Here is a 16,116-nt window from a genome sequence, read left to right as displayed (position 1 = left end):
CAACTCATGATCTTTGCCCTTTCAGAAGTTTAGTCTTTTTGTTGTGGTTTTACAGGGCCTGGGAGTAGAACTAGAAGTCCAGCTTCTCTGAATGAATCTCTCCACAGCATTTTGTTTTGGCTCATTACTTCAGAAATGACACAATGACTGAGGTTAAAGTGCAGACTGTCAGCTTTAATTTGAGGATATTTTCATCAATATCGGGTGAACGGTTTAGAAATTACAGCACTTTTCTTGTACATAGTCCACCCATTTTAGGGGACCAAAAGTATTGGGACAAATTCACATGTATTAAAGTAGTCAACATTTTAGTATTTGGTCCCATATTCCTAGCACACAATGATTAAATCAAGCTTGTGAATCTACACATTTGCTGTTTGTTTTGGTTATGTTTCAGACTATTTTGTACCCAATAGAAATTAATGGCAAATCATGTAGTCATTTTAGAGTACATTTTATTGTAAAGAAGATAATGTTTCTAAACACTTCTATACTGAACAAAAATAATGCAACATTTTACTGAGTTACAGTTCATATAAGGAAATCAGTAAATTGAAATGAATTCATTAGGCCCTAATCTATGGATTTCACATGACTGGGCATATGCCCACCCACTTGGGAGCCAGGCCCACCCACTGGGGAACCAGGCCCATCCAATCAGAATGAGTTTTTCCCCACAAAAGGGCTTTATTACAGACAGATATACTCCTCAGCACCACCTCAGACGATCTCGCAGGTGAAGAAGCCGGATGTGGAGGTCCTAGGCTGGTGTGGTTAAACGTGGTCTGTGGTTGTGACGCCGGTCGGATGTACTGCCAAATTCTCTAAAACAAAGTTGGAAGCGGCTAATGGTAGAGAAATGAACATTTAAGTATTTGGCAACAGCTCTGGTGGACATTCCTCCAGTCAGCATGCCAATTGCGCGCTCTCTCAAAACTTGAGACATCTGTGGCATTCTGTTGTGACAAAACGGCACATTTTAGAGTGACCTTCTGTCCCCAGCACAAGGTGCACCTGTGTAATGATCATGCTGTTTAATCAGTTTCTTGATATGCCACACCTCTTAGGTGGATGGATTATCTTGGCAATGGAGAAATGCTCACTAACAGGGATGTAAACAGGTTTGTGGTCCAAATTTGAGAGAAATAAGTTATTGGGCACAAAATAATCTGAAACACAACCAAAACAAACAGCAAATGCATCCAACAAGTTTGTAGTCACAAGCTTGATGTAATCATTGCATGCTAGCAATATGGGACCAAATACTAAACTTTTGACTACTTTAATACACAAGTGAATTAGTTCCAATACTTTTGATCCCCTAAAATGGGGCGACCATGTCCAAAAAGTGCTGTAATTTCTACGCGGTTCACCAGATTTGGATGAAAATACCATCAAATTAAAGCTGACTTAACCTCATAGCTACTGTATATCTTCAAATCCAAAGTGCTGGAGTACAGAGCCAAAAAAGTCACTATCCCAATACTTTTGAAGCTCACTGTATAGCCAAGCACAATGGCTAAATACAGTAGGTAGCCAGGAAGATGGCACCATGAGCATGAGGGTATGGAGTAAACGTCAATTCATGATGGAAACTCAGTTCTGTCACAAATACTTGAATGGGGGCATCTAAAGCGATTTGATATGCTTAAACCTGGAAGTTAGTGCAATATGCCTTGGCAGATAGCATACAAGAATGGTGAGGATTTTGTAGATGGCTCAACTTCACTTGGGGTCCCCTCTGTTGGCGTGCTATGTGCTAAATGCAGGAAGGGGATTTGCATTCAAGAGTTTGCTTCTTTTGGTGCAACCATTCTCTGTAGCAATGTCCACAAAATAAATATTTAACATTTCTTAGTTTAGAAACAGTCACCACCAAAAGAGCCCTGAGCAGTCGTAACATAGTAGAGCAGTCGTAACATAGCAGAGCAGTCGTAACATAGCAGAGCAGTCGTAACATAGCAGAGCAGTCGTAACATAGCAGAGCAGTCCACCATTCACTCATTGAAGTGACGACGATTGACATGTATGAACAAACAAGATTTTGGAATGAAAGTCAGGAAGACAGGCAGCATAATTCAATTTCCATAAAAAGGAGTCAAGGTCACAACTAAATGGGTTTCCTGGTGGCACTTGTAATACCAATGACATAAAAATGTTAATAAAATGAATGATCAGAAAATGTGTCCGAGATGATGGGTCATTTCATGTCGCTTATGAAAACAATAAAAAAAAGTTTCTTAAGTCAAGAGAATGGGTCCCTTAGAAAGACACCAACAGGAGCAATCTCTCACTTCGCCTATTCATGGTAATCACATTTTTGGCATTATCAACAACAACAAAAGACCACCAATTCAAAATCCAACCCGAGGTCTTTCAAGCCAATATAAGGGTATAGTGACAGGGAAAATAAACATACACTAACAATAACTGGATCAGTAGCCATAATTACATTTCTCACATACACTTTGTACAATTGCAAAGTTATCAGGGTCACTAAAGACACATTTATAAAAAAATAAATATTATTTCAAATTCATACAAATGAGTAAGACAAATATTCTTTGATCTTTTTTTTTCTTCAATCTTAGCCGACCTAGAAGATAAGAAATGTGTATCATCTCCCAAACATTTTAAATCAAATTTAGTTCCACATGTTAGTAGATTTTTGCTTAAATCCACCCATACAAATGTGATAGAGGCAACATATACAACCGGTTTGCGAATATAAAACATAAATCACACACCCGTTACATTAACCATTGTAACAGTATTGTCATTGTCACATCATAGCCATTATTAACTTTTTTCACATCATTCAAAACCATTAAAAGAAAAATAACAATAAAACACAAACACCAAAAGAGAAAGTGAAATAAATTAAGGATAACTTATATTTTCTGTAAATAAATTCAGTACATTTGCTACTTGATAGCTTTTTGCAATTTCAGAAACATTTCATAATAACAGCACTCTCAATGCTCCTGCCCTCCTTTGACCAATAGGTGGCACCAAAGGAACACATTTGATATGGTCAGTGATCCAACTAAAGAGCAATAAGGAGTCGTAACCCCTTCAGTAAACTGCATCAAAATATCCCCCCCTCTGAAATTCAATCACTGGTGTGATTGTAACAAGAGGGTAGACGAAAGGATATCATGAATATGCACTTCAGCACCATTTAAAATGAGTTCCAACACCATAGCATCATTCTTGCTCTTAAGTCAGACCAAACCAACTCAAGACAATGTCCCAAAGAGAGGTGATGAAAACTCTGGTAGCAGAAAGCTTGCCATTCTTGGCTTAAACAACATTATTTGCTTGTTGTGGCATAACAAGTAGTGTTGGTTGGAAGGGCTAGTGCAAGCCTTAAGTAAAATACACCAGTCAAAATAGATACCACAGTGCGTGGCTCAGATGCAGATGTTGTTGTATCAAACGTCATTTAAATTCCCACTGCCATGCATCTTTGGACAATCCAGTGTTGTTGCGGTGCTTCAACTCTGAAACAAAGCCATGTTTACTACATAGCTCTTTTGATGGCCAGATCATATACAATCCAATGTCACTGCTGAGGATCCTATACAATCCAATGTCACTGCTGAGGATCCTATACAATCCAATGTCACTGCTGAGGATCCTATACAATCCAATGTCACTGCTGAGGATCCTATACAATCCAATGTCACTGCTGAGGATCCTATACAATCCAATGTCACTGCTGAGGATCCTATACAATCCAATGTCACTGCTGAGGATCCTATACAATCCAATGTCACTGCTGAGGATCCTATACAATCCAATGTCACTGCTGAGGATCCTATACAATCCAATGTCACTGCTGAGGATCCTATACAATCCAATGTCACTGCTGAGGATCCTATACAATCCAATGTCACTGCTGAGGATCCTATACAATCCAATGTCACTGCTGAGGATCCTATACAATCCAATGTCACTGCTGAGGATCCATGCATTTTTATTTTTTGCGCACCATCACTTCACCGTGGGAAACTGTGTGCTTGCTTGTGTAAATCCATTATCTTGTCATCCAATTAGGGCTGTCAAACGATAAAATAAACGGAGTTATCACGATGAATCACGATTAAATTGCAAATTCAGAGTTTGCTCAAATTGAGCTGTAATTGTAATTTGTTTATACAAAAAGCATTACAAGAATATTGAAGTCTTGATTTTGTCCAAAGTAACAGTTAGCCAAATCAGGTAAATTGATAAAGCACACTTTCTTCAACCTAAATGTCAACTTTTTTGGACATCGCATCGTTGTTTTAACTGTATAGATTCTGTATTTTGAATGTTTCAGTTTATTTTGAACGCTTTCAGACAATGCGATTAATCCCCCCAAAAAAATACAAATAAAAAGAGTGCACTAAAATTACAAAAAGTTAACTCAAGTTAACTGATTAATTCTGACAGCCCTACATCCAATACTTGCACATCAAGCATGTGGCCATTAATGTTTCAGGTCAATCCATCCAAGTGATGATTTTTGTAAAATGTGAGTCAAAACCGAAACAGTATATGGGCAGGGGGGTGAGTTGTGCCTTCTCAAAGTTCTTTCTGGAGACATCAGGGTCTTAAGTGCTATAGCAAGAAGTGGTTGTTCCTGCTCAGCTTGAGAATCTTCCCCAGTCTCTGCTTAGCGGTGGTCATACCTTTCTTAGGACGTTTTCCTGAGGAGAAAAACATTGCACAGAGATCAATAACAAAAGGATGAGCGAGATAGAGAGAGGAATAATGCTACGCTAATTTCAGCTAAATAAAATAAAGAAATATGGAGTCAAACCTTTAGTCGCTTGATTACTGATGGGTGGGGTGTTTGGAGCGGGCCTCTTGGAGGGGTGCCGGGGGGGTGACAGGGAGGTCTCACTGTACTGGTAGTCAGTCCCTGAGCTGGGGTCCAGGTGGAGGGGGCTAGAGGCAGCCTGAGAGGGGCTTTGGTCCCCCCAGGCCTCGCTGCTGTTACTGTTACTCCCACTGCTCTGACTGTCCATGAAGTTCTTGTTCTCCTGGATCCGCTGGCTAAGCTCGGCTCGACACTCCTTACGCACATGCTGCTGGGCCCTCCGCTCATCCTAAAGGAAGGCGAGACTATTACTTTAAATTGGATCTGCTGTTCTTTGAACAAAATCCCAACTTGTTACCTAGAGAGGAATATCAGTCATTCAAATACAGAGTGAGTGATTCTGATGTAGTCTCAAATTAGAGACATCAGTCTTAATAGACGTCAGTCTCAGCATGTGCAGGCATGACCCATTCATCCTTGATTATTACCTGAAGGCTCAGTGTGGAGTTGCTGTCTGAATCCTGGCTCTCCTCCCCTGACACAGGCTCTCTTCCACCTACAGAACAACCACAGAGAAAGTTTACTATCTGAAATGGATTACATTTACATTTTAGTCATTTAGCAGACGCTCTTATCCAGAGCGACTTACAGGAGCAATTAGGGTTAAGGGCACATCGACAGATTTTTCACCTAGTCGGCTCAGGGATTAGAACCAGCGACCTTTCGGTTACTGGCACAACGCTCTTACCCACTAAGCTACCTGCCGCCCTTGAATTAGGGGCTTAGTCAAATGGTGTTTATAAGCATTTCAGGACTGGAGTGTACCACTGTCGGGGGATTGATGGGCCGGCCTGGACCACCAGGGCTCCTGGGCAGTGCTGCTCTCCTCTGGTCGCTGAGGATAAAGCAGCCCTGCCATGGACAGCATGCCCTCAATAGCCTCTTCTTCTGTGGTTGGAGAGGTAGGGCGTTGTCTGAAAACGAGTATAGGAACAACTTAATGAATCTCTTAACTCAACTGGATAATGAATGAATCATGCAGAATCCTTAGAACAAGAATGCCACTTGGTCCATTCATCCATGCTTCCTGTACCTTTTGAGTGGTTTGTGGAAGTGGCGGAAGGCCTGGCTGGCCTGGTGCAGGTCCGTCACACTGCCTGTGCCTCGCTCTGTCCTGCATTGCTCCTTATCCTCCTCCTCTGAGCTCCCCGAATCTTCCCCTGAGGAGTCCTTTTTCTGCACAAATCACATAGACAACTTTACAACTTAAACACTTCTTCTGTTTGAAGGAGAGACAGGGCCCTTGAAAGGAAGTGGGATTAGCTACCTGCGTAGAGCAACGTTCTTTGGACTCAGAGTCTGAAATGTCGGAGTACACCGCGGCTCCTTCCCTGAGTTCGGTATTCACTCTTTCGAAAAACTCTGAGGAGGAAAAAGAGAAGGATGAATGAAATATCTCTGCACCTAATTTTTACGTGAAATTCTGGTGCATTCAAAGTTGAGCCTACCTAAACCGTTGATTGACAGCTGGTGACTTGACCAGTTAGACTCACTGCTGAGGGGGCTGGGTTTCTCCTCTCTCTCTTGGTCTCGGTGCTGTTCCTGCTTGCTGTCATTGATCTCTGTCTTCACCAGGACCCCTTCCCTCTGGTGGTCGCCAGTCCTCTTACCGTCCTGCACCAGACTACTCTTCAACCTGGTGTGACGACGCTCATCTCTGTGCACACATACACACAATAGTAAGAAGGGGAGAAATAGCCTGGAGGCAAACAAATAGACAAACCACAGCATTTGGCACTGAAACCCATCTTACCTCCTGTTATTTTGGTTAAAGTTTATTTAAGTGATGAGTTGAAACATGTAAAGATTGCATAGTGCAGGTGGTACGTCCTAACATGTTAAGGCTGCACAATGGCAGCTCTGAGTTGTAACATGAAACCGCTCCAGCCAATAAGTCGAGCAGTGCGGAGCATCGTCAAAGCCAGTCAGAGGTGTTGGGTGTTGAGTAGGTAGTGAGTCATTGCTCTACCTGTGGGGAGGTGATGCATGACTCAGGACTTGAGTTGTCGGGGGGCAGAGGAACCATTAACCCAGGCCCCAGATCCTAGGCTCCTTCCCTGGAAAGGTCACAGGCAGCCTAGGGGCCAAGGGTGCCAGAGAGGGGGGTGGGGGTTCTTCCAACTCACCTAATAATCCTGCCATTGCACATCACTAGTAGGAGGTTGTTGTCCGGGCTCCGCTCCACCGCTGCAGCCGATGCCATGGACGCCTTGTTGAACTTGGCCATCACCGTGGAGCTGAATGCGACATCCTGAGAAAGTGGCATAGAGATTTACTTTAACAAAAGTTTATAATGAACCTAGCCTCAGTGTATGAGTAACGTCCTCCAAGACATGGATAATCCAGGAGAAATGGAGTTGCATAATGGGTTACACCAAGCAGCATGGGGGAGAGGGTAGTGTGTGCCCTCACCTCCTCAAAGGGTCCCACCTCCAGCCTCTTGAGCACCTGTCGTGTGTGCAGCTCCAGGATCTCCAGGTTGGAGGGGGTCTTGGGCGCATGGTGATGATGGTGGTGGTGCCGTAGCCGCCTAGCTGTCCTGCGAGCATGATGGCTAGCCTTGTCCAGAGTTGACCGCGTCAGCAGGCACGCTCCACATCCCTGAGATTTAATTGGCTTGCTACCTCCACTCTGCTCCTCCTCCTGTGGTTAAGAGATGCTAGTTAGTACAGAACCACAACGCTACAATATCCAGCTTCAAAGAAACACAGTGCTTTTGACCTGGTATTTATAAAAGACAAAGAGGAAAAGATGATGAGGAACAGCCAACTTTTACTCTGAGCACAAATGTTTAGAACCAGCTCCAAGTACTGTGAGCTTTACTTCTCCTTTATGTTTTCACATTACAGCCTGAGGACCTCTTTCCCCTCCCAGGCTCCACGCTGGGCCTTACCTCCAGGTAGCGGATTTCCTTTGTGAGTTCTTTAATCAGATGGTTGGGTCTGATATGGTCCGGGACCTCGCTGGCCGGCTCTGTGACCTGAGGAGAGGCAGAGAGCAGGGGGATAATGAGGGGCTTGTACGGTCTGTCTGCAGATGGTGGTTACAGGTTCCCAGCCAGGTCATACCATCACACCGGATACAACCTGCCCACCATTGACCTTGAAGGAGCCCAGTGTAGATTACAGTAGAGTGTAGATAATGTGCCCAAACGTCCTATTCTGTAAAGTCGGATGTTGCACGGACAAAATAATCTGGTTTCCTGTAGTATCCTACCTCTCGTTTCAGCCAGTTCTTCAGTGCAGTAATCAAGGCTTTCACTCCATCTGTCAGGTAGGCTGGGGGCTGGCAGTTATCCTCTCGTAACTCTGAGAAGACAGGAATCTTATGAGAAGGATGTTGAAAAAAAAAGGGCAAGTGTCACCAAAGAAGGGGACATCACCGAAACAGCAACAAACACTTCCGCAAAGTGGTATTTCTCTCACCTTTTAGAGTCTCCAGTAGATTTTTGGCCACGTACCAGCAGATGGCCTCAAAGTAAGGGAATTTGAAAAGGTCCGGAGTCTTTAACCGCCACTCCATCTCATAACACCTGTAGTTGAGGATGCAGCAATAGAGGTCAAACACAGCTCCACAGTGCTGAGACCTAGGGTGACCACATTTAAAATACTCAAATGCGGGACAACGGGATGATTTTGCAGGACGGTAGCCTACAATAATATTTTTAAATATGTGATTGGTTGACGATATGACATTGACCTACGTCTCTTCTTGCGCTGCGCAGAATATCAGATCTCAACAACGATTGGCGAAGTGTTTAACATCACCAGTAACACATCCTTACTGTTATATGTCTTGTCATAAGCACAACGTGACTGCAAAAGAGACGGGTTGGAATGTCAATTCTCATCAAATGAATAGGAAGTCTGACTGAAATACAGGACAAATCTAACTTTTTTTTGTATATTAGTGGCGTTTTAATTTATTGACACACACACACACAACAAAACTATAAAACGCAACATGTAAAGTGTTGAACCCATGTTTCATGAGCTGAAATAAAAGATCCCAGAAATCTTCCATATGCACAAAAAGCTTATTTATCTCAAATTTTGCGCACAAATTTGTTTACATCCCTGTTAGTGAGCATTTCTCCTTTGCCAAGATAATCCATCCACCTGACAGGTGTGGCATATCAATAATCGGATTAAACAGCATTATCATTACACAGGTGCACCTTGTGCTGGGGACAATAAAAGGCCACTCTTAAATGTGCAGTTTTGTCACAACACAATCCACAGATGTCTCAATTTTGAGGGAGCGCGCAATTGGCATGCTGACTGCAAGGAATGTCCACCAGAGCTGTTGCCAGAAAATTGAATGTTCATTTCTCTACCATAAGCCGCCTCCAATGTCGTTTTAGAGAATTTGGTAGTACGTCCAACCGGGCCTCACAACAGCAGACCACGTGTAACCACGCCAGCCCAGGACCTCCACATCCGGCTTCTTCACCTGCGGGATCATCTGAGACAAGCCACCTGGACAGCTGATGAAACTGAGGAGTATTTATGTCTGTAATAAAGCCCTTGTGGGGAAAAACGAATTGATTGGCTGGGCCTGGCTCCCAAGTGGGTGGGCCTATGCCCTCCCAGGCCCACCCATGGCTATGCCCCTGCCCAGTCATGTGAAATCCATAGATTAGGGCCTAATGAATGTATTTAAATCGGCTGATCTCCTTATATGAACTGTAACTCAGTAAAATCATAGAAATGGTTGCCTTTATATTTTTGTTCAGTATAATATACATATATACATATACACATTATATATATATATATATATATACACACATACACACATTCCCAAAATCCAATCAGTTTTTCACGTTGATTCATCATCACATTTTCTTGTTGTTTTTAGAAATGAAGTGGAAACAACGTTGATTCAACCAGTTTGTGCCCAGTGGGATCACAGTCAAACCATAGACATTCTACCACTACTTCATTACTGGTCATTAAAAGGAGCAGAAGATAACAGCTGTGTATTTGGCCATTAATTTCATAATGTTATTACTTAGGTTAATACCAATAAAGAAAGTTAATAGAATGAGCATAGGCCAGAGGGGCAGTATTTCAGGTGCTCACCTGAGCTGCATGCCTATGTTGAGGTTGTGGAGGAAGTTCCCTCCGAATGCCATGCAATCCTGAGAGGTGAGAACAGCATGGATCCATCCTGGGAACACAGAGGAGGATGGACCAAATCAACAGCTAACCCACCGATGTGGAGCAAAAGGCCAGTAGCAGGCAGAAAAAACACACGCACACACAGTCCGCCAACTGAAAATCAATCCATCACCCTCTCCAGTTTCAAGTTTCTCTGAAATCTGCTTTGCATGAAATACATTTAAACATTTAATTTGGAACATTTTGGAATTCTTGCTTTCCAGCTGTGTGTTTTAGACACATCAAAGGGTTTAGGAAATGGTTCTGTTACACCAGAGGATATATACTTCCATGTGGCAGCAGTGCAGCCAAACAGGTGTGACGATGCTGTGCCGGTGGACCCTAAACATAATAAATGCCCTGTCATGGAGGGTGAACACGGCGTTGCTGTGGCCCCAGCAGAGAGAGGACGGTAGCCGCTCAAGAGATTATATGGATGGCTGATACCAGGTGGGGTTCTCTCTCATCCCCTGCCTGTCTGCAGGTCGCCTACATACCAGCCATTAAGAGCCCAACTCTGACCTTCCCTACCAGGGGGCCTTTGGCTTCCCGTGATAAACCATTTCAGACACTGTAATTATGTTACAACATAATTGTAACAATAATTTGCACCTTAATCCATAAAGGTGTGTGCTCATGCTGATGAGCCATAGTTAAAATTCTCTACAATTCTCTTTAGCTGAAATGTTATTTCATTTACATTAATCTACGACATCAGGAGATAGAAACATATGTTGTATTAGTCTTGGCACTTTCCCTGGAGAAAACATCCTTAGCTTGCTTGTTTTGGCAAACACCCTGGAAAGTCCACCCAAACGCACATTGAGATTGGGAAAGGGAAAGGGGGATGCCTAGTCAGTTGTACAACTGAATGCATTCAACTGAAATGTGTCTGCCGCATTTAACCCAACACCTCTGAATCGGAGAGGTGCGGGGGGCTGCCTTAATCGACGTCCACATCGTCGGCGCCCGGGGAGCAGTTGTTGGGGGTTAACTGCCTTGCTAAAGGGCAGAAAGGCAGATTTTCCACATTGCCGGCTCGGGGACCCGAACCAGAGACCTTCGGTTACTGGCCCAACGCTCTTAAGCTAGGTAGCCCATGGCTACCATGTTTATGAGTGTCATGCTTTAGCGGGACACTGATTAACAATGTCTTTCATGGGGATTAACATTGTTTGCATATTAAAGAATGCTGGTTGTGTCCGTTTATGTACTGAGGTGTGTATGTACTGGGGGCCTGTGGGAACGGTTTGACAGGCTGGTGGAGAGGGACCATGAGCGTGACCCAATATGGATCTGGGCCGGGCCTCTCTCCCAGTAGGGAGCCACTCGTAATGTCACTCTCTCACAGCGTCTGCTAGCATCATCAGCCCAGAGAGCTTTACACACCCCAGCCCACCAACTGGGAAAAGCAGCTCTGTGTGAAGCTGTGTGGTTTCCCTCTAGTGAAAAAAATGTCACTATAAATAACTTGGAAATCTGCTTCTCCGCCGTGTGGCTACAGAAACTGGATAATAAAATAAATACACTGCTCAAAAAAATAAAGGGAACACTTAAACAACACAATGTAACTCCAAGTCAATCACACTTCTGTGAAATCAAACTGTCCACTTAGGAAGCAACACTGATTGACAATACATTTCACATGCTGTTGTGCAAATGGAATAGACAACAGGTGGAAATTATAGGCAATTAGCAAGACACCCCCAATAAAGGACTGGTTTCGCAGGTGGTGACCACAGACCACTTCTCAGTTCCTATGCTTCCTGGCTGATGTTTTGGTCACTTTTGAATGCTGGCGGTGCTTTCACTCTAGTGGTAGCATGAGACGGAGTCTACAACCCACACAAGTGGCTCAGGTAGTGCAGCTCATCCAGGATGGCACATCAATGCGAGCTGTGGCAAGAAGGTTTGCTGTGTCTGTCAGCGTAGTGTCCAGAGCATGGAGGCGCTACCAGGAGACAGGCCAGTACATCAGGAGACGTGGAGGAGGCCGTAGGAGGGCAACAACCCAGAAGCAGGACCGCTACCTCCGCCTTTGTGCAAGGAGGAGCAGGAGGAGCACTGCCAGAGCCCTGCAAAATGACCTCCAGCAGGCCACAAATGTGCATGTGCCTGCTCAAACGGTCAGAAACAGACTCCATGAGGGTGGTATGAGGGCCCGACGTCCACAGGTGGGGGTTGTGCTTACAGCCCAACACCGTGCAGGACGTTTGGCATTTGCCAGAGAACACCAAGATTGGCAAATTCGCCACTGGCGCCCTGTGCTCTTCACAGATGAAAGCAGGTTCACACTGAGCAGATGTGACAGACGTGACAGAGTCTGGAGACGCCGTGGAGAACGTTCTGCTGCCTGCAACATCCTCCAGCATGACCGGTTTGGCGGTGGGTCAGTCATGGTGTGGGGTGGCATTTCTTTGGGGGGCCGCACAGCCCTCCATGTGCTCGCCAGAGGTAGCCTGACTGCCATTAGGTACCGAGATGAGATCCTCAGACCCCTTGTGAGACCATATGCTGGTGCGATTGGCCCTGGGTTCCTCCTAATGTAAGACAATGCTAGACCTCATGTGGCTGGAGTGTGTCAGCAGTTCCTGCAAGAGGAAGGCATTGATGCTATGGACTGGCCCGCCCGTTCCCCAGACCTGAATCCAATTGAGCACATCTGGGACATCATGTCTCGCTCCATCCACCAACGCCACGTTGCACCACAGACTGTCCAGGAGTTGGCGGATGCTTTAGTCCAGGTCTGGGAGGAGATCCCTCAGGAGACCATCTGCCACCTCATCAGGAGCATGCCCAGGCGTTGTAGGGAGGTCATACAGGCACGTGGAGGCCACACACACTTCTGAGCCTCATTTTGACTTGTTTTAAGGACATTACATCAAAGTTGGATCAGCCTGTAGTGTGGTTTTCCACTTTAATTTTGAGGGTGACTCCAAATCCAGACCTCCATGGGTTGATAGATTTGATTTCCATTGATAATTTTTGTGTGATTTTGTTGTCAGCACATTCAACTATGTAAAGAAAAAAGTATTTCATAAGATTATTTCATTCATTCAGATCTAGTGTATATTCCCTTTAACGAGTATCAATTCATTTTGAGCGCGTCATCACCTATTTGACTTGCCATGTAAATCGGAGGACCATATGATGTGGGGAAGTTCTGTGAACCAAAGTGGACGGAAGGAAGGTGGCATGTGGTGCTGGTGTCCACGGTGACAAAGGAGGTCCACAGTGGAAGACAAATCACACAGGCCTTCCTGTGAGACGCCATTAAAGGCTAGCTGCTACGCTCAATGCCAAGTGGAAAAGCAGCTCTATGGCTCCTTATGGCTCTTGTGTTTTTGAATGCCCTGAAGCAGAGCTTTGGAAATATAGTGCTGTATATGAGGCATGTTTTAACAGTAGAGCAATTTGAACCCTTTGAACTCAGACAAGTTCCTTATAAAAATTAAAAATTAAAATAAAACTTTGTCCTCACCTGTGGGGATGAGGACAGTGGTTCCTTGCGGCACCACACACTTGTAGCACTGGTCCACCTTGTCCCCGAAGAACACCTCGCTCTGGTTGGGGGACGAACTCCACGCCTCGTATAGCGCAAGATTCGCCTGGGTCGGCTTGATCAAGTAGAAAATCTTCTCTCCCTTCAGGACAAAGATGAAAAATGAGAACATTTGAATTACTAACATAAAAAAGGGAAGGAAAATGAACAAGACCCAGCATGTCGTCAGTGGTGCTTGAGTAAGAACTTGAGGGGTGACAGACCTCAGGAGAAGCATGTGGTTAATCATGCTGGGCTGTCAGACTACATAGCCAAAGCAAACAGGCTTGAACAACTCTTGTGCGTAACCGTAGCACATATTTCAAAAGGGATACGCTGCTGTCTGAAGATATAAAATATGCTGCGCAAAGGAATTCCCCAGTTTACCCAGAGTACATGGTACCACACAGATGTGCCTCCGAAGTCTATGTGGAAGTCTGTGTAGCTGTTCTTCACCCCCATCAGGCAGTACTTCTGAACAAAGGGCTTGGGGAAGAAGGAGTCATCTGGCCAGTAGTTCTCCACCCAGGACATCTTCTGAGCGATATCAGGCACCACCACCAGCGCTGCCATCCTGACAGGATACAAAGGAGAGTTTAGGGATGCTCTACCAGTAAGGCAGAGTTGTTCGTCACGCTACTCATCTTTCAATACATCCCTCATTGCTCTCTAATAAGGCTGAACCGTTTGTCATGTGACACCTTCAGATCACTGTTCGCCAAATCAGCCAGGCATTTGACCAATGAGATTCATTTAAAATAATGCATTTCTCCCCACCTCTTTGCCGTTTTTGCTTTCTGTTTTACAGATCACCCACCCTGGCACAAACAGGTCTGAAGCCTCGTCTTACCGTAGTGGGGATGGGCTTCATCGCCCCCTGCCTGCTAATCAGGCAGAGCTGATGGTTCTAAATCAGTTGGACTGGATGGGGTTCCTCCAGAGGACACCTTTTCAGATGACAAGACCCTTCGCCATACACATTCTTTTATAAAAAATGCAATCTTTAAAATGATCAGTTCCACTGTGAAGCCTGGTAGAACATTGATGCTTCAGTCATGAAGGATCAAAGCTCAGTCTCATATTTTTTTCCAAACCCTTCCATCTCTGTAAATAGGCTGCATGCAAAGTGCCTGTGGGCAGTGGATTCCTTCCGCTTGTCTGTAGTTGACAGCAGATCTTCAATAGTGCCGTCAGCGCTGTACCTCTGAACACAGCAAGAATGTGCATCCCTGTTGTCTGGAGTGCAACGCTCATCTCCTCTCACTACTACGCTTGCAAGTTTCGGAAATATACATTTTGCCCCAATTATAGTCCTACAATTTCACTGAACCACAGGAGTATTCACTGAATCATAGCATGTAATCTAAAACAATTGCTATTAAGTGCTTTTAGCTACAATTATTATAATGGTGAATATTTAGTGAATCCAGAAAAGACTCAAGTCAATCCAAATTATACAATGATCAAAGCAGCAGCAGGACATTTATTAGTAGTGAAAAGTAACCAATACTTACTTGGTGTCTGAAAACTCCAGACTGATCACATTCAGCACCTTTGGCCGATGAGGTTTGTAGTAATACTTGACAAACTCTCTTAGTTTCATTTTGCTGTCTGCCTGTCTGGCAACATCAATGACATCCACGATTTTGTCACCACCTGCAAGAGAATGCTTCAGCTCAGATGATTTATGCCATGCAGGAGGCAGTTAGGACTAAAGTTGAGGATAGGACAGGCATTAACAACACTTGAATGTAGCATGTTAGGTAAGGACAGGTGCCAGATGGATTTGAAATGATATTACAGCCATATTATAGGCGTGACTCGTGACAGAATATCACAGAACAGCAGACTAATAAATGCTAAGCTCTGCTTTCAAAAAAATACTGTAACATTTTTAATTCTACCAGGGATAGACAAACCAGTCCAATCCCTGCCCTCTCCCCCAGCCCAGCCACGGGGCCAGTCAGAGGCACTCTAGAGTTCTCAAGCGCAGATGTCCAGTGATGGAGGTCGCAAGGTGTGAAGCTTGCTGACGCGTTCATAATCCCCCTTATACTTCTGATGGATGCCTCAGTGCTGCTGCAGTCTCCCCACTGGAGGAGGTGCATTGTAACATCCAAAGCAATCTCTCCAGATAAAATTACTGTACTCCCAGTTATGGAGGCAGCAGGAGGAGGAGGAGGAGGAGGAGGAGGGAAGGCTAGAAGTGGGGCTAGTAAGAGTTGGCTAATGTCTTTCATGTGTGTAAATAACATCACCTGTGTACAACTGGCAAACTGCAAATAAAAAATGGCGGAGGGGGAACGCTGAACAGACCTGCCGATAACATGGGGCAGTACCAGGACAGCTGGTGGTTGTACAAGCACAGCCCTGTTTGGCCCCGCTGGCCACCGCCTGATGTCAGGGAACTGCTGGAGGCAGAGCAGCCTCACATACAGAACGGCCAGGGGAGCACTGGTGCACAAACGGGGAAGGGCGCTACCTGGGCGTAGTACGACCAACGACAAGTGGGGGCAATAAATCTCTCCAGCCACAAATGTCCTGGG

General features: G+C 44.7%; 1 protein-coding gene across 2 annotated transcripts in view; it reads right to left on the bottom strand.

Annotated features, from left to right (window-relative positions):
* Positions 1–2,063: 2,063 nt before the first annotated feature.
* Positions 2,064–16,116, bottom strand: part of LOC121532320 (lysine-specific demethylase 7B-like) — a 42,131-nt gene continuing 28,078 nt past the window's right edge. The window contains exons 5-21 of one of the 2 annotated variants that reach the window (XM_041838190.2): positions 15,085–15,226; positions 13,958–14,144; positions 13,511–13,673; positions 9,952–10,039; positions 8,293–8,399; positions 8,084–8,175; positions 7,761–7,847; positions 7,280–7,510; positions 6,994–7,118; positions 6,316–6,524; positions 6,135–6,229; positions 5,901–6,043; positions 5,633–5,781; positions 5,296–5,363; positions 4,808–5,096; positions 4,677–4,694; positions 2,064–4,061 (exon numbers count right to left, since the gene is read on the bottom strand). In XM_041838190.2, coding sequence (XP_041694124.2) covers positions 4,048–4,061; positions 4,677–4,694; positions 4,808–5,096; positions 5,296–5,363; positions 5,633–5,781; positions 5,901–6,043; positions 6,135–6,229; positions 6,316–6,524; positions 6,994–7,118; positions 7,280–7,510; positions 7,761–7,847; positions 8,084–8,175; positions 8,293–8,399; positions 9,952–10,039; positions 13,511–13,673; positions 13,958–14,144; positions 15,085–15,226 — 2,207 coding nt within the window. In that variant the 3' untranslated portion in view covers positions 2,064–4,047. Of the gene's footprint in view, positions 4,695–4,807; positions 5,097–5,295; positions 5,364–5,632; positions 5,782–5,900; positions 6,044–6,134; positions 6,230–6,315; positions 6,525–6,993; positions 7,119–7,279; positions 7,511–7,760; positions 7,848–8,083; positions 8,176–8,292; positions 8,400–9,951; positions 10,040–13,510; positions 13,674–13,957; positions 14,145–15,084; positions 15,227–16,116 lie in introns of both variants that reach the window. The other variant, XM_041838189.2, reaches the window with a different exon arrangement.

The sequence above is a fragment of the Coregonus clupeaformis genome, chromosome 19 (assembly GCF_020615455.1).
Source record: "Coregonus clupeaformis isolate EN_2021a chromosome 19, ASM2061545v1, whole genome shotgun sequence".
NCBI classification, from domain to species: domain Eukaryota; kingdom Metazoa; phylum Chordata; class Actinopteri; order Salmoniformes; family Salmonidae; genus Coregonus; species Coregonus clupeaformis.
This window is presented reverse-complemented; position numbering and strand designations above follow the sequence as displayed.